This window comes from Populus trichocarpa, chromosome 11, assembly GCF_000002775.5.
Source record: "Populus trichocarpa isolate Nisqually-1 chromosome 11, P.trichocarpa_v4.1, whole genome shotgun sequence".
Classification (NCBI taxonomy): domain Eukaryota; kingdom Viridiplantae; phylum Streptophyta; class Magnoliopsida; order Malpighiales; family Salicaceae; genus Populus; species Populus trichocarpa.
Genome location: NC_037295.2, coordinates 17,436,977 through 17,454,542, shown reverse-complemented (window position 1 = coordinate 17,454,542; position 17,566 = coordinate 17,436,977). Strand labels below are relative to the sequence as shown.

Genomic DNA, 17,566 nt, shown 5'->3' with positions numbered 1-17,566 from the left:
GCTAATCAGTTCATAGATTGAGACTTGCACGACTTGTATGATTGCAAATTTGCAGGAGTTCATCACTTTTATCAGGAGTGGTTGAGGCAAATCAATATAATTAATGGCACCGTTCTTGATTGGGGCTTCTGGGCCTCATCTCAAGTCAAAGAGCCATACCTTTGACAAGTTTGTTAACAGAAGCCTCCATTTCCAAGATGATAAAGATTTTGGGAAATAAAAGAAGTGAAGATAGACTAGACAAGGCATGCATGATGGGATAAAAATAAAATATCTGGTGTAGATGATTGCCTGAATAAGGACAATAGGGTATGACAAGGTGGTCATCATTTAAAGCCCTTCCAAAATAAACAAACTACTTGTATAAATGCTAAAGTCTGAAAGGTAGCATTTCCTTCCAGCCACCATAGATGCACCATATCTATATGATAGTTTGAAAGGTTGCTAAAGGAACAGTCTGGACTGCAAACTTGAAAAGGATCTGATCATAGTTTGACAATCATGGGGCAGGAAGAAAAGCAGGTATTCTCTTCTCCTTTGCCTGTTCTACCAAGATTGGATCGCCTTGATCGTTTGGTAATGCATTTCAATTGTACTAATATATGCTTAGGACCTCTAATTCATTGCTTCATTTTGATTAATGTTTGGATTTGGACGTTTTACTTCTCTTGATGAATATATGCAGCTGCAGTTTCTGGAAGAGAAGCATTCCTTGTCAGGAAGGCACACAGCCAAGTCTGTAGTCAGGACAGTGGAAGCAGAAGATCAGTTCAAGAATTTATCATCTGCACTTGAGGAAGTTCAACACAAAGGCAACCTGATGGATAGACTAGAAATGCTCGAAAACCGAGTATTACAGGTTTCTAAACATCATTATATATCCTGAATTTTTTTCTTCCAGATATCTGTATTGATCTGCAATGCTGATATTTGGATTTTATGTGGGAATTTCCAAGAGCCCTTTCTTTGAAGATTCGCTAACCCTTCAAATTTGAAGTCCCCAAAATGTCGCTGTAAAATCTTTGTGGTGATTGAACTCTTATTACCAGCTTAATCTTCTCTTATCTTCAATTCATCAGTTAAGCCTAGAGATGGATATAGAGAACACATCGAGGTCAAGCTCTTCCACCTTTCAAGGACCTGAAAAAATGGGCCGTGATGAGGCTTCAACCATAACCACTAAGGAGGATGAGCAAATGATCACCACCCACAAAGAGAAGCAAGATTCTCTTACAGATCAAGTATGTTAAGAGTCCCTTTCTTGGAATAGTATGCTAGATGTCCTATCTAATATTCTTGACGTATTTTCTAGTAGCATGAACATACTTTGGAAATTCTGCAGGAGATCACTTGCACTGCAGAAGCATGTGTAAGAATTTCAAAGTCATCCCAAAAAGATAAAAGGCACAAAAAGAAGCGCAGGGCATGGCTTGGATGGCTTGCAATGGGATGCTAATGTTCGCTATCCCCAGCAACTTGGGCAAACTAGTTTTCACTTGCAAGTTCCACATCCTGCAGCTTTCACGAAGCTCTTGCTCTTCTTGTCTAATTTTCCATAACCTTTCTATGTCTAATCATTGATCCTGTTAGTCTCAAAATGTTAATAAATTTCCCAATTTACTTAAGATTGTGTGCTTCTGAACAAAGCAATCCTGTCTTTATGTGGCTAAGAAGAAAGCGCAAATCAATTCTAAGTAACCAATCCTGCAATAGCTTTGTCTTATCTACCAAACTTATTATGCAGGAAGAATAGAATACATACAGAAAAAAGTTTCTGTATGACAGAAGTTCTTGAAAATGACCCAAGCATGATTGAAGTGAAAGGTGTTCTTGTTATATTGATATTCAACCAGTCCAACTATGGAGAATAAGAAGAAATTGATGAAAATTGCAAGGCAATTGTTGAATCTCAATGGGGTCATTCTACACCATCTTTCACGTTTCAATATCCAATCCAAACCTTTTGTTCCACCAAAATCTGTTCAGACTCATTACTTGATCAAATTTCTTAAATATTAAATCACATTCTAGATTGGTTGATCATATATTATAATAATAAATAAATCTAATCAAATTATGTATGTATGTTAATAATCTATCCATATTAACATATCTCTTGTAATATTACACAAGACTCAAAAGACTTTGAGCGAGGGACATCTAACATGAGTAATATTGTGTTTGAAAATATATTTAAAATATATATGAACTAAAAAAAAAATATTAAATTAATATTTTTTTTGAATGATTTTACGTGGTTTTAATATATTAATCATAATTATTAAATCCAACTCGGAGCCTAACATGATTTGGAACCTAAGTTACTAAGTTGTCGATTCAATCCATAAGTCATTGAATCAACTTAAATTTATTATTTTTATCTAAAATATCATTGATTTAATTTTTTTTAATGGATTCTTTTTTGTTTTGATTTAATTTATCTTAACCGAACTAATCAAATCAAGAATCAACTTACTAGATTACTCAGACTTGAATAAATTCAATAAAAAATAATTTAAAATAAAACTCGGTTTGGATCAAACTCCAAGTCACTAAGTTAATTAGCATAACTAGATTACGTTTAATTAGTAAATACGATATTCATATCAAAATCTTAAAAAATTAACGTTTAATGATTTTCCAATCCACACCTCATATTACAAATCATTTGCACAGCATTATAAAGCAAACACAATTATCTGTGACATCTACAACATAGCTTAGGACCCCATACATGCATGGATTGCTTGTCTTGTTTATTTTATGTTACACCTGTCTGAATCCAATGTCATGGTGATGATGGGCCATAAATGGAAGCCATGCCAGGAGCTTCAAACTTCAAAAACGGAACGTGGATCGCCCAAAACTCTGGGGTCAATGCTACTTTCATAATTAACAAATTCAGCAAGCTGTCTTTGTTCCTTGAAATCAGGGATTCGGAGACAGCTGCAACGCCCAACATCTCTTGTTGTCTTGCCAACCTTAACTAATCATAGATAATTGGAAGGTTGTTTTTTAAAAATAACAAATTCTAGAAATAAATTAGAATAATATTTTATTTTATTTTTAACATTAATATTTCAAAACAATCTGAAAATATAAAAAAATTTAAATAAAAAATTTTAAATTTTCATAAAATACAATATGAAAAATAATTCCAAACTGCCCTTAAATAGTACAAGTCTTTGTAATAATAATTATTGTTTATTATTATTATTATTATGACAACGACAATGGTCGTTGTTATTATTGTTCAATTTATTATTGATGAAGCTAATAAATATAATTAAAAACCAGAAAATTAATAAATATGTGGTGCAAGTATGTTTTTGATAAGTGAAATATAAAGAGAAACGCCCAAAAACATCATAATCAAACTAAAAACTTAATGATTAAATAAAAAATTGAAGACTAAAGCGATACGTTAAGAAGATTTGCCAATTTTCCTTTTAAAGTTGTTCCATCACTCATGGATTATCCTTTCCTTTTCGTAACCTTATTTGGTGCCTTTTCAAAACCAAAAACAATCTTTATTTAGCATTAATGGATAATTAAATAAATGGTACGTACATGCTAAAATACCCACGTTCACAAGACTTCGCTAGCAATTCTTCAATAATAGAGAGAATTATATTAATACGAGTGTTCAGACCAGCTTGCGTGTACCTCAACTAATACCACAGACCCTGAAATTAATGACCATGTAAGTCTCCAGTGGCCTCGAGATTTATAGAACTCGAACTGGTGATCTATAGAAAGCAAACATAGAACTTGACTAGTTGAGTTACACCCCTTAAAGTTGAATTATTATATTTTTTTAATAGAACCCGATATAAGTTTTTTTATGTTTATTTCTCTTCTATGCTATAAGTATAGCTAGTAATTATTGAATATCATAAAATTTTGTAGTTTTTATTTTTTTTGAAATTTTCCTTCGCACATAAACTTTAAAACAAAACGGCTATAAATATTTAGTCAAGGTTTCAGTGAAAACCAAAAACATAAATTTTTCAGTCAAGTTAATTATAAAAAAGAAAATTAGATAAGAGCTCATGTAATCAAACCTCATCGACATGAAAAATTTATCTATGGCTAAGTTTGATGTTTTTTCCGAAGTGTTTTTGAATTTATTTAGGTTAATTTAAGTTGATTTATCATGAATCAAATTAGATTTTACAATTACATCACTATAAATATTTATTTTATAATTAAAAAATGAATATTTTAGCATTTTTTTTTAATTAAAACGAAAGGTAAAAATAATCAAATGTCACTGTAATTATTGCTATTGAGAATCTAATTGATGCTGGGATAGTAATTGTGTTTTTAAAATATTTTTTATTTGAGAATATATTTTTTAAAATTTATTTTTAATATTAATATATTAAAATAATTTAAAAAAATAAATAAACGGCGGCTAAACAATCCTACTTGTACTTCTAACTTATAACAAGACATAAAACAGACTGATGTCTTTTTTAGACTTTTGGTGATGTACCATATTCTGGCACGTGTATCATCTTGGTTGGGTAAGCGGAGACGCAATGTCGAAAAAACAGACCATAGTTTTAAAATTTGATACGGAATTGTCATCGAGCAAGGCTCGTGAATTAGAATTCTTTTTAAATAATTAAAATAATATTATTTTAATAAAAATAATAAAAATAAAAGTTAAAAGAGAAACGGTTTGCAACGCAGTCCAAACCGTGTTTTCAAAAAATTTAATTTTTTTATTAAAATTTAATATAGCTTGTATGTTTTGAATCGTTTTAATATGTTGATGTCAAAAATAATTTTTAAAAAATAAAAAAAAATATTATTTATATATATTTTAGCATAAAAATTATTTAAAAAACAATCCGTTTAAACATGCTCCACCGGGGTTTAATTAAATCGGTCTGAATTAACGAGGCTCTAGATCCACCACCCGTCCAGAAGTGTCACCTCAGAAATGTACGTGGAGCATGCATGTGCTTTGTGGTGGAGAAACTGAGGCTTTAATTCCAAACTCTCAGCGAAAAAGACAACCACCCTTAGGAATAAATTCTTAAATTAAAAAAATAATAATAAAAAATAATAAAATTCTTAAATTTAGCTAAGCAACCAAGTTCTAGATTCCATCAAACTCTCTAGATCTTCCTACCTATCGGTATCTACATCTCCCATTTTATTAATATATTTTTTTTTATTTTTTTATTCTTTAAGTTTTATTGATACGTGTGATAAATCAATATCAAGCTCTGCTCAAGTTAATTTGTTACTTGTGTAAGCTTAGGTTTGTTTGGAAGTGTGATTGTGGTTGTTTTTTAAAATATTTTTCATAATAAAATGTATCAAAATAATGTTTTTTTTATTTTTTAAAAATTATTTTTAGATTAACGCATCAAAAAGATCTAAAATATACAAAAAAAAATAATTTTAACAAAAAAAAATTAAATTTTTTATAAAATGCAGTTTGCACCGCGTTTAATAGTTGCCTTTCTTTAGTCAAAGTAAATCAAGATTGAATACAAAAACTTCATAATTGTCTTCAATTTTTATTTTTCTTTGACAATAAATAGTATTTTTAAATTAACTTGCGTGTTAATTAATTTTTTTTAATTTTAATAATTAAAAGTAATGTTATTAACTGTTTTTTTAATTATAAAAATTGATTATGATATATAGATATGAATAAAAAGAAAGCGTTTTTTAAGGTAATTACATAACAAATTTAAAATAATTTAGATTTTAAAAATAGATATTAAATTCGAGGTATGGTGCACATAATTTGTCTCTAATCAGATATAAAAATATGGACTTGATCTCACTACGTGAAAGTCGCCTTGAGATTATCGTTAATTATGAAAGAAAAGAACAAAATTAAAAGAAAATCCTGACAATTTTTTTTCATTAAAGAAATAAAAATGTTGACAATCTTGAAATTCTATGTGATTTTTTTCATTAACGAAATAACAAATAAAAATTATAAAATAAATTAAAATTATCGAGTCATAAGTTTTCACCAAGGAATAATAATAATAATAATAATGGAAGAAATAGCAGTAGAGAAGCTGGAAAAGAACTGAGGAGGAATATTTATAACCTGCTATGAGTCATTAATTCTTCACCTGTGCACCAAAACAATTTTAATTTTTTTTTTAAAAGAAAATGACATTTAAAGCCAGGTAAAGAACTGGTGGAGAAATCAAGCATAGAAAGCTCGAGAAGCAGAAGGCACCCGCCCCGCATTAAGCCATCATCACCAGTAAAACCATGGAGAATCATAAGCAAGAAGAACAAGAGCAGGGAGAGCTAACAACATTCAAAGCAAGAGAATTATTTTCATCAAACATAATTCTCAGCTTGATAGCAGTAGCAATATGGCTTGGTTCAATCCATTTTGTTGTTCTTTTAGTTATTTTTTCTCTCCTTTTTCTCTCTTTCTCCAAATGTCTCCTGTAAGTATCAACAGCCCTTTTCTTTCCTCAATTTTTGATCTTTTCTTCGTTTGATTCTCTTCAAACATGGAAACCAACACATGGGTTCTTTTTTGTTCTGGCTTTTAGTGTTTTCGGATTGCTTTTGTTGCTAGTTTTCGTTCCAATTGATGATGATAACAAGTTGGGCCGTCGCCTTTGTGGGTAATGAAACTATCTTACTCCTTTTGTTTATTCTTTCGTTAGTACTTTTACTATCTTGAAAGGGAAAAGGAATGAATTTTTGCTTTTGTTGTTCAAGAAAGATTGAATCTTTGAATTTTTTTTCTTTTGTTGTATGATAAAGATTGCATCTTAATTGCTTTTGATAACAAATGCAGGTATATATGTAGATATGCTTGCTGCTATTTTCCGGTGACTTTACATGTTGAGGATATAAATGCCTTCCATCCTGATCGTGCTTATGGTATATACTTTATTTGTGGGATTTTTTTCCATCAGTGTTCGTTTGCAGAACATGAAAATGGTGGTTTGCAATTGACTTTTGTGTTGCTATTTTTGAAATGAAAGTGAATCTGAAAAAGGACTTCGTTGAGACAATAAATCCACAGGGGTTACTGGTCTAAAGCTTAATGATTAACCAATTTTTAATAGAAGTGAGAATTGAATGGTTTGATGCCCCACTTGTTCATTCCTATTGATATCAGCTTGGTCCAATTTCAGAATTACGTGTGACAATAGCACTAGGATGTTGTAACTCTAACAAATGATGTCAGAATAGGACTTGTGTTATCTTTGAGAAATTGGCAATAGGATTCAAGATGTGATATCAGAAGAGTGGATTTTTATTAGATTAAATTACTTTTTTGATTTTGAAATTCAAGTGGCTGGGGTATTGGGTTTTTCTGCGAGGATGTTGTTCAGGAGGCAGTTGATTTTACAGTTTCCTGTGGATCTTAACTTTTTAGCTGTGCTAAATTTCTAATAGCTTCTTTTAGCTTTTTTGAGCAAGTAACAGGAGACTTCTTTCGTGCTTCATGCAGTCTTTGGTTATGAGCCACATTCAGTTTGGCCCATTGGGGTCGTTGCATTAGCAGATCATACAGGTTTCATGCCTCTCCCAAAAGTAAAGGTCCTTGCTAGTAGCGCTGTAAGGCATTTTCCCCTCTCTGTATTTTTAAATATTTAGAGCTTTTCCTTCTCTTTCTCAACACATGGGAATTAAAATTCAGGTTTTCCTCATGCCATTTTTGAGACATATATGGACATGGTGTGGTCTTACATCTGCTACAAAGAAAAATTTTACTTCCCTTCTGTCAGCTGGTTATAGTTGCATTGTAAATCCAGGTGGAGTACAAGAGACATTTTACATGGAGCATGATAATGAGGTCTTCTCTTTATGCTCTCTCTCTCTCTCTCCCTTTTGCGCCTAAGTAGATTTTTCCCCTGTCTGGCTTTGAAAGTTTTGGATCTAGGACTTATGCAACCTACCCTGCCTGATCCTTGCTGGTTCATATGTTGGACGTTGATATATTTTACAATCTAGTTCTTACATGTTTGTGTGTGTTTATCATTGTTCCTTATTCTTTAACCCACCCTTTTCTCCTATTTAGATGGTGATAGAAAGCTATTACTTTTACATCCCTTTTACGTAGAATCCTTGAGGTTTGGGACCTGAAATTGACAGACATCATATGCAAACCAAACTGAAAGAGACTCTTTTTTTTTTCACCCTGAAGAATAGCTTGGTTGTTAATCTTGGGTGCTGCTTGCTTTCAGATCGCTTTCCTCAAGTCAAGAAGAGGGTTTATCAAGATAGCCATGGAGAACGGTGCACCCTTGGTTCCAGTTTTCTGCTTTGGTCAAGTATTGATTCTTTTCTTTTTCATTTTGTCACCTGTTGGTTAAATGCAAAGTATAGTATTTTCTTGTTATGTATTCCACTTTGCCAGTGAATGCTGGAATTATGTGGATTGGTCCATTGTAAAGACATTGGTCCTCTTGCGTACTGCTTGAGGTTAATGTTTCAAGAACTGAGTTTTCATTGTTTTCATCTTATAGATTAATTCTCCCTTTTACAATTACACATTTTCCATTGATAACATGGTTAATTTTCTTATTCTTGCTGCAGTCAAAAGTGTATAAATGGTGGAAACCCAGCGGAAAGTTATTCTTGAAAATTTCTAGGGCAATTAAATTCACTCCAGTTGTCTTTGGGGGAATTTTTGGGTAAGTAAAAATTTGAGGAAATACCAACTATGTTCAGAGAAACTCCGTTTGTGTTAAGTGTTTAGGCCCGTGATTATACCCACTGCCACTTGGTGCAGCTTTCTCTGAAAAATCTGCTAATGTTTAATGGGAAAGACAAAATGACTCCTTTTTTTGTTGGGGAAGTGGGTTTGTTGTATTATTTCCTCTGTATATTTAAACAAAAACATATTTGCAATTTATAATTTTTTGCTGCTTTTCAGGACTCCCTTGCCCTTCCAACGCCCGATGCATATCGTGGTTGGTAGACCTATTGAGCTTAAGCAAAATCTTCAGCCCACTGTGGAAGAGGTATGGTGCCACTTAAATCTGCAATCTGATGAATCAGTTGTGACTGGAAATGGTGAACATATCCATTTTGTTTGAGTGTGGAGTACAATAAATTCCTTTTATGTTTTAGATTAATGAAGGATTAATAAGGGAGAGACCTCGCCCCTCTTGCTTTTGCAAGAGCACCATTGAGCTCCATAGCCTATTGTTCATTTGTGGATTCCTTTTTCTTCCAGTATTAGTTAGTAATACTTCCTGCTCTGGCCAGTGGCAAAGCCACCCCAAATTCCCAATTTCATTTGAGGGGCCAAGAAAAACTTACATACCATCAAGTGAAAGTTGGTTCCAAGGATGGTCATAGTCCCATAATGCCGCTTGATTACTGGAGAATATAATGTAATGTGAAGTGTTGACACTCAGCTCAAAGCTCTGTAATGTAAAAATCCATAGCTTGCAATTTAAGATGCCGGCATTTCCCAGTCCCAAACTAGTTACACGCTGTACAAAATGTAGCAGATTGTAAAGCTGTTATAATTTAACAAGCTCAGAACCTTAAGGCCCTAGTACTGGTACAAAAAGAAATCCAGTTAGGGTGGGACTTAAAGCTGCCTGCATTCCTCTTTTCACTAAATCTATAGACTAACGACTGAGTGATATTAATCTCCAACTGTTGCTTATACATAGATTCATTTTGCAGCTCGCTGAAGTGCACAGTCAGTTTGTTGCCGCACTGGAAGATCTCTTTAAAAGGCACAGAGCACGGGTTGGGTTTGCTGATCTTGAATTGAAAGTTCTATAATTTGACTACACAACTTAGACCTGTTTCAGAATGTATCTTTTTTACATTTATTTATCTTCTTCTATGTTTTCTTGTTTATATGTTGTATATAATGAGTGTTTGTTTTTGCATTTTAAATTGTTTTTTAAATTGTTTTTCAAATTGTTTTTCGTCAAAAAAAGCATTAAATTGATTTTTTAAAAATGTTTTTGAATGATTTTAATGTGTTAATATCGAAGATAATAAAAAAAATCTGAAAAATATTATTCGAGAAAAATATTTTTAAATAAACTTTCAAAAGCCAATAAATATTCATTCAAGGAATCCAATGTTCTTGGTTACATTTCTTTTAGTTTAGGGAGACAGCACAAAGATGACTTGTAAAGCGACAGTTGCAAGTAATTTTGGTTCCAGCTGTTTGACTTATTCAAGTATCAGCAGGGTTTTGCGTTCCAGAAGCACATGCAAACAGTTTTCTGCAGAAATGATAATGAATTGAGTGCTGTTTTCGGCCATGAGTCCCTGTCATGCAGAAACGATAATGGGATGAGGTCTTGTGTGATGGAGTTGCAAGTGAGCCAAAAACAAAAACAGCTAAAATTATTATATAGAAATTTGAATGTCATGTGAGGTTCAATGCCATTATATATGGGCTAATTCGTTTAATTTTCCCGTTGTTTTTTATTTATCGAACTATCAGGTCAATACAATACATCACATCGTCTCCACCTCCGTCCTATAAACTCAGTTAGGTAGCACATGATGTGCATATGTGTGACTATTCCCTCCTAGATGATGAAAGCCCAAGTGAGATTATTTTGCCTTAAACTGAAAATTTGAGGGACAAAAATAAAATTAGAAGGTCAAAAGTCTATATAGATTTGATCAAAAGTTCAGGAGGTCTCTCGGACAATCAACCTTGTATAACTCTTTGAAATCAAAACATCTGGTTCTTGTACATTTCTGTAAAGCAACTGTATCATGTCGGTCCAGACCTTACTAGAAATGTAAGTTGAGGCTTGAATATTTTTTCATCCGAGCCCAGTTTGAACTAATCAGCTTCTTTCATTTGTCACCTCTAGCAGTTACTGCAACGGAGGATGCTGTAGGTGATTTTGGTATTTTTAAAACCAAAACTGGTAAACCAAGGTTGATCATATAAAGATATTACTTATCACTGTTAAAGTGGGGTTCCTAGAACCATGGCCATTTTTCGAAAATTGCTTAGCCAATTTATGTTCAAGTAAATTTAAAAAGGTAGCATCTTTCACACAAGAGTTCCCGTTTCCATACAGATGCCATGGCACTACCTTAAGACGATAGCATTTTCACCAAGGCTAAGTGCAGTATAAAAAGTTTCATAGACTAAAGCCATCAGACGCAATTGACGGGAAAGCAATTGCCCTTGCTAACTTGTTCCGTTGAGTGGTATTACGACAGGAAGCAGGATGAAAACCATCACCAACTGAGATTAGAACACTATAAAAATATGAAGGATGATATAACTCAAAGCCAAAAAGGGGTAATTTCATCTTCTATCATAAGAAACAAATTACACTTCTCATTTGTGCGTCTCATCTAGCTAGAGAAAGCCAAAGGAAGGGAAGGAGAGGGGGGAGGGGGAGAGGAGAAGCTGATACCAACAAAGCCATTTGGGTTAATCTTTCATTCCCAACTTAATATTTTGAACTTTAATAGACAATTGTAATTTCTGCTCCTCAATATCTTTCAGCACTGAAAGCAAGTTTGCTCTATATACTTCACATTTTCGTCGTGCACGATCCAGTTTGCGATGCAGTTTCTGGATTTTCTTGTCCTGGTCATCCTGCAAATTGATACATTTAATATTCAATTACATTCAGCTGCGGAAGTAACAAAACAAACACAAGCCAGCTGTATTTTATTCTACTATCCCACAAAGTAGAATGCAACTATCAGGACCAAGCCTCTACATCATCAACTATTAGGAGTAGGAAAAAGAAAAAGAAAAATTAAGAAACATTCTGCTTAAAAATAAGAATTCTATTCACACAAAAAAAAGAAGACAAATGTTCCAATACAGCAGATGCAGTGAGAGCTTAGGCTGTTCATGGAAACAAAATCAGACGTTGGTATGACAACGATGATGATTACCATGAATCTAAACAGCTTGTTTCTGCTACAAACTACAAAGAGACCCATTGAAGTCAACAAATTAATCTCAACTGACAAAGTCAATAGTTAATCGGAATTAAAAGAGCAATTTCTGCCATTAATAGAACCTATATTGCAGCGTTAACAGAAAAATCTATAGAAAAGGGCAAAAATAAGTATCAAATATTACTGACAAAGGAAAAATTAAATGAATAAATAACTGAAGTGTGAGAGAAAAGGAATGAAAAACTGACCCCAGAAGCAGGCTGTTCTAAGCCCTGTTGCTGATTTTGATTGTTATTATTTGCTTGACTTCCCTGAGGAGGATACTCTTCTCTGCCAGCTCTATTTGCTATTGCAACTTTCCCACCATTCTTTCTTGCAAGAGCCACTTTATTTGCTGCCTCTTGCAAAGCATCCATTGAAACATTGTAAATTTCTAAACTTTGGATTCCATTATCAACGTACTTAAGGGCCTCATGGCGAAGGTTGCTGTATCGAAAGGTAAGAGATTCTCGTGAACTACCAAGAAAATCACTGGCGTGTTCCTCCAATATGACACCACTCTTGGCATTCCTTGTCCATCGTTTCAAAACATAATGGGAAGGCAGTGTAAGAACATTTGTCACCCTAAAAACTGTCAATATGTGTCTGCAAAGAAGGCCGGAGAACTCAAACATCAGACAACTACAAGAGGCTTTCATCTCACGAACATTAAAGCTAACAGTATAAGCTTTATGATTCTCACCAAACTTAGCAACTCTATAAGTGGTGATTGCCCCATCATCCACAACTTTGGTTGCCAGGAAAGTTAAAGTCTCAACCAACTCTTCTTGAAATTTTAAAAACAATTTCCTGGAATAGAGCTCAGCCACTTGCTTCTCCATAGGTGAAGGTGTCTTCAGAACTGGGGCAGTATTTATCGAATCATAGTCAGCTTTGACTTCTTTCTCATAGCGGCTTTCCAAAGCCTTCTCATACTGCTTAACAAACAACTGTAGGGTAGTTGAGGCATTGATGTATCCATCAAAGTAAGAGTTGATGCTGTCACTGCGCTGTGTTATAGACATTTCTGCAAAGAATGTATCTCTCAAGTAAGCTGGGACCCATTGGCGTCGATCAGTATAAACTGCTTGTAGCCACTCGTGCTCCCTGAGATTATATCTATTAAGTAGAGACAACCAACAAGACTCAAATTCCTCAACTGAGTCTGTGAGGTTAACACATTTATGGAGCTCTGCTTCAAAATTAGGATGCTCAGAAAGCACATGGGACAGCTTCTCCTGGAATTCTTTAAAGATGTGCCACTTGCAGATACGATGACGGGTTTCCGGAAAAACCTGGTTCACGGCTAGACAAATTACCCTATCATGATCAGTAGTGATTGAAACAGGAGGCCGTTCAGACATTGCCATAAGCCATGTTTTGAAAAGCCAAAGAAAAGAAGCCTCGGATTCATTGACCAAGAGAGCACAACCGAACAAAACAGGCTGCCCGTGATGGTTAACTCCAGTGAACGGTGCAAAGGGCAATCGATAGCGATTTGACCGGTAAGTTGTATCAAAGGTAACAGTGTCACCAAAGTATGTGTAGTTAGCCCTTGCCTTTGCATCAGCCCAGAAGATATTGCTCATACACTGATCTTCATCACCCTGCACAGCATAGAAAAACGCAGAATTCTCAGCCTGCTTGTTTCGCAGGTAGTCCAAAAGGTGCTGAGTGTCACCACCAAGAGTTCTTTGTCGACTGCTCCTCATGTAATTCCTACAGTCACGCTCAGTAAAACCAACATTACTGATTCCACCATATTCTTTGATGAGGGCAGACATAATACCACTGGGACCAATCCCAGCACCCTGCAAGGTATCAATCAATGATTTGGCAGAGCCGGATACATGGCGATGAGAGCGGAGACAATGCACCTTGTCAGGTGGAACAAGCTCGTGGTTATGTTCCCTTACAAATGCCGAAACAACCCATCTACCAGAATCCTGGATTTTAACAACCAACATGGCCTTACAACCAACACGGGTTTCAGCACGAGGGCGTTTGACACGCACATCAGAACGTGCAGGCTTATCCTTGTCAATGCGGAAACCCTCTTTTGCACAAACAAAAGACCTCTGAATGATAGCACCATCACGTCTAGACCTGCGAGACATACTGACACGAGTACTAAATCCTACACGACGAGCATACGAATTGTAAAAAGCCTTCGCAGCCTCCTCAGACTCAAATTCCATACCCTCATAAGGCTCAAGATTAGTGTCCCCTTGAGGGATATAGACTTGACCAGAAATGGAATTGTCGGAACTTTGGGGGTCATAAAAATTCAGCAGGAAATGGTTTCCTTCAACTTCTCCATCTCCTCCTTCCTCTTCTTCCACTTCATCAACACCAACATCAACAGACTGATGCTGAATATCATCCACAGTATCGTCTCCCAAACCCATCATGTCAAATTCAATAACTTCATTCCCCATAGTCAGTGGTTCCAGCTCCATTATCATATCAACCACTATATAAAAAAAATTAATCTAAGCACAGCTACAAATATCAAGAAATCAAACACTGCTACTTCGCTTCCAACTAAAGACGAAAACTTTCAAGCCCAAGGTGAAAAAAGTTTCAATCTTTAAACAGAAAACAAAGAAAAGACACATCACTACCACAAACAGAAAATATATCCTGTAATAAAGAAACCCATTGATGAAAACTTGAAGGAGAGTAAAAATGAAGTAGACTGACCCACTTGGGCTTGGCTTGTATGAAATAAGGAGGTGAAAGCTTTCACTTTCTCAGCATACACACATGATATTGATATGAGTTCACTCAGTCACTTCAAAGAACATTACTTCTTGAAAATCAAACAGCAATGGATGATAGAAACCCATTTGCAGAATCGAAGTTTTGAGGACGAGGACTAAATTTTGGAAGTAATCAGACAGAGCAGAGCTGCCTTTATTTCCTATTCGGGTTTGGAATAACTACAAATCAGTATACATAATATAAAGTCAATAACATATCAGGACCTAAACTTCACGATCTTTCTAACTTCTCCACAAGTTTCATTCCTTGGTCAATTCCCATCATCACAAAGCTAGAGGAAATGGGCTACAATTGAATTTATTAAACTTAATTCTATAAATAATACTACCAAATATATGATCTAATCTTAAATAAAAAAGATAAATTCAAACTTTTGTTTTGTTATTTGACAAACCAAGTGACATTTTTCTCTCTCTCTCTATTCTTATTTTTCATATCTTTTTTTTATTGTTCTAAATCATTAATAGGATATATTTAGAAGAATTTTATCTCATTTATATTTATATTTATATTGAAATTTAAAATATTTATAGAATTTAATCGACAAAAAAGCTATGATGTCACAACTCAAATCCAAGCTCTTTAACTAGATGGATGAACTGGTTATAATGCTGGACCAACCTTGGAATCTTTCTTAGGTGAACATATTTCATGTACCTATTTACTATAACTTAGTCCGTTATTTGTTCTTGGGAAGTAGAGGGACTACATTATTAGCTTCTCACAAATACAAGGGTTAATATACAATTTACTCTTCTTTTTTATTTGCTCCTCCTTTTATATGAAAAAGGTTTTCCTTTTTTATGAGAAAGTTATGAATGCTGATTAGGAGGGAGTGCAAATTAATGAGATTGGAATTATGCTGTTAAACTATTTATAGATGCTGTTTTAATACTTCATTTAATTATTTTAGAAAAATTAACTTGGTATCAACTTGTTAAAAATTTAAATTGATCCATGATTCGGTTAATTCAAAAACTATACGATGAAAACTAATAAAAAAAATAAAAAAAATTAAATTAATTTGAATCAACTCAGATAACCTATGATATTTACTTTGAGTCAATTTTATATCGAATTATATATAGAAATTTCTCTGTAGAAATAAAAAGGTTGTAAATTTATATTGGAAAAAAAGGGAAATTTGTTTTTTTTCTTAGAAAAAAAAATGATGATAAAATAAAAAAAAAAAGTGACAAAATCTTCCGGAAAAGAAAATTTAGAACACACAATAATCCATTCTATTGTTTTTGTTAATGATTTATCTCCTGGTGTTTATTATATGATGATTTTAGAAATGATTGAATGGTTGTCTTGACCATAATTTTAAAATTAATTAAATAATATATATTATAATTTTGCATGAATTCTACTGAAATTCCTCTTTTAAAATCTTGGTTACAAAAAAAAATTATAGTATTTTTTAAACATTTTTTTCAAATTATAACAAAATAAGAACTACTTTAATTTCAAACACATATTACATCTTCAAACAATATAACTGCAGATTGTTGGTTGCAGAATGTTTTGGGGCTTGTAAAGGTCCCTGAGATGCATTTAGCCTAGCTAGTAAGCTTTTGTGTCCATATCTCATAATTTCTTCGATAGCAAGCAATTGTAATTGCCAGATACTGAATCAAATCTAAGCTAAGTTCATTGCCCATATTGTCACGTCAAAAGTGATCCAAGGGGCATGTGACAATATTATTAAGTAATCATTTAAGTAAATTTTAAATGGTGTAGCTTAACTGATCAGATTTTAGATTTACTTCTTAGAGGTCATCAAATCGAGTTCCACAAACCTTAGGACAATTAGAAGCTTATATAGTTATTAATTTCAAGGCTCGTAGGATTAGTTGAGATGTGCACAAACTGACTCGGATATTCATGTTAATCTAAAAAAATAAAAAAAACCATCCAAGCATTGAGCAGAGAAATTCACAGCATAACTGTGCTTTATAAACTAGCACGAAATTGCCCAAGAAAATTTGGTCGGAGAAACTCACTGCATAGCTATGCTTCTTAATGTTATGTATTTTGCCAAGGTGTTTGCCAACAAGTGCTGGATTCAAGACAAAAAACACAAGCTGCACATCAATCGAAATTGAAAACGCAAATTACATTCTTTGCTAGGGAACTCTGAATGCTTCATGCTGTGTGGTATTTTTAACTCCTCTGCATCCGAAGAACAGGCTGATAAAGGAGGAAGTTAGGAGTCTTGAAATGTTATCAGGGAGTAGATATATAATGAATGCAGTTCAAAATTCTAGCGATTCATGACAGGCGAAGAACAGATGCACAGTACATGTACTAAGTCTTTAACAAAGCGATCACAACACCAACTCTTTCATTCCTCGATGGACTAGAGTTGATTGCTCCTGTCACTATATCTTCACATTTAAGATGTCTGAATGTGAAGTGTGGCATTGTTGCTTGTTAAAACCATGCTAGAGTTGATTCGAGGATACGATGAAAGAAAGTTATTAAACAAATATAAACCAGTATTTTGAACCAAACTTCGTTGACATCCATGGACTGATCTATGCTTTATGAAATCATGGGTGAAATTGCAAGAAAAATCTAAGTTCAGAATTAAGGGCCGAATTGAAGAACCTCAAAACCAAGAACCAAAGTCCAAAAAACACATAAGTTTGAGGACTGAAATCAATCAAAACATGGGTCAATTTGAAAGAAATTGAAAGTTTGATGGTTGATAGGAGTTAAATTGAACAAACTAGAAGTTTCAGAGTCAATTAAAGGAGCATATGCCAGAATTGAAAGAACATGGGCCAAATTGAAGTTTGCAAAATCCTAATTAGAAAACCCTAATTTCTAGGGTTTACTCTAAACGACGTATCACTCATCTTTA

General features: G+C 33.7%; 3 protein-coding genes across 5 annotated transcripts; 2 read left to right on the top strand and 1 right to left on the bottom strand.

Moving 5' to 3' along the window:
• Positions 1-182: 182 nt before the first annotated feature.
• Positions 183-1,625, top strand: LOC7454999 (uncharacterized). 2 transcript variants are annotated; one of them, XM_024581097.2, is made up of 4 exons: positions 183-522; positions 686-859; positions 1,080-1,241; positions 1,343-1,625. In XM_024581097.2, the coding sequence occupies exons 1-4, from the start codon at positions 502-504 to the stop codon at positions 1,454-1,456; spliced, it is 471 nt and encodes a 156-aa protein (XP_024436865.1). In that variant the 5' UTR covers positions 183-501; the 3' UTR covers positions 1,457-1,625. The 2 variants fall into 2 exon arrangements, with proteins under 2 accessions (XP_024436865.1, XP_002317636.4); XM_002317600.4 differs by having other exon boundaries at positions 204-576.
• Positions 1,626-6,106: 4,481 nt separating this feature from the next.
• On the top strand, positions 6,107-9,866 carry LOC7454998 (diacylglycerol O-acyltransferase 2). Its single transcript, XM_002317599.4, has 9 exons — positions 6,107-6,440; positions 6,549-6,623; positions 6,800-6,885; positions 7,463-7,569; positions 7,652-7,807; positions 8,199-8,285; positions 8,551-8,648; positions 8,891-8,978; positions 9,655-9,866. Exons 1-9 carry the CDS (start codon positions 6,256-6,258, stop codon positions 9,754-9,756), a joined length of 984 nt encoding a protein of 327 aa, XP_002317635.2. The 5' UTR covers positions 6,107-6,255; the 3' UTR covers positions 9,757-9,866.
• Positions 9,867-11,237: 1,371 nt separating this feature from the next.
• On the bottom strand, positions 11,238-14,814 carry LOC18103446 (protein FAR1-RELATED SEQUENCE 5). 2 transcript variants are annotated; one of them, XM_006377806.3, is made up of 3 exons: positions 14,617-14,814; positions 12,123-14,386; positions 11,238-11,560 (listed from the first exon to the last, which is right to left on the bottom strand). In XM_006377806.3, the coding sequence occupies exons 2-3, from the start codon at positions 14,376-14,378 to the stop codon at positions 11,393-11,395; spliced, it is 2,424 nt and encodes an 807-aa protein (XP_006377868.3). In that variant the 5' UTR covers positions 14,379-14,386; positions 14,617-14,814; the 3' UTR covers positions 11,238-11,392. The 2 variants fall into 2 exon arrangements, with proteins under 2 accessions (XP_006377868.3, XP_024437102.2); XM_024581334.2 differs by having other exon boundaries at positions 12,123-14,814.
• Between the last annotated feature and the right edge of the window lie 2,752 nt (positions 14,815-17,566).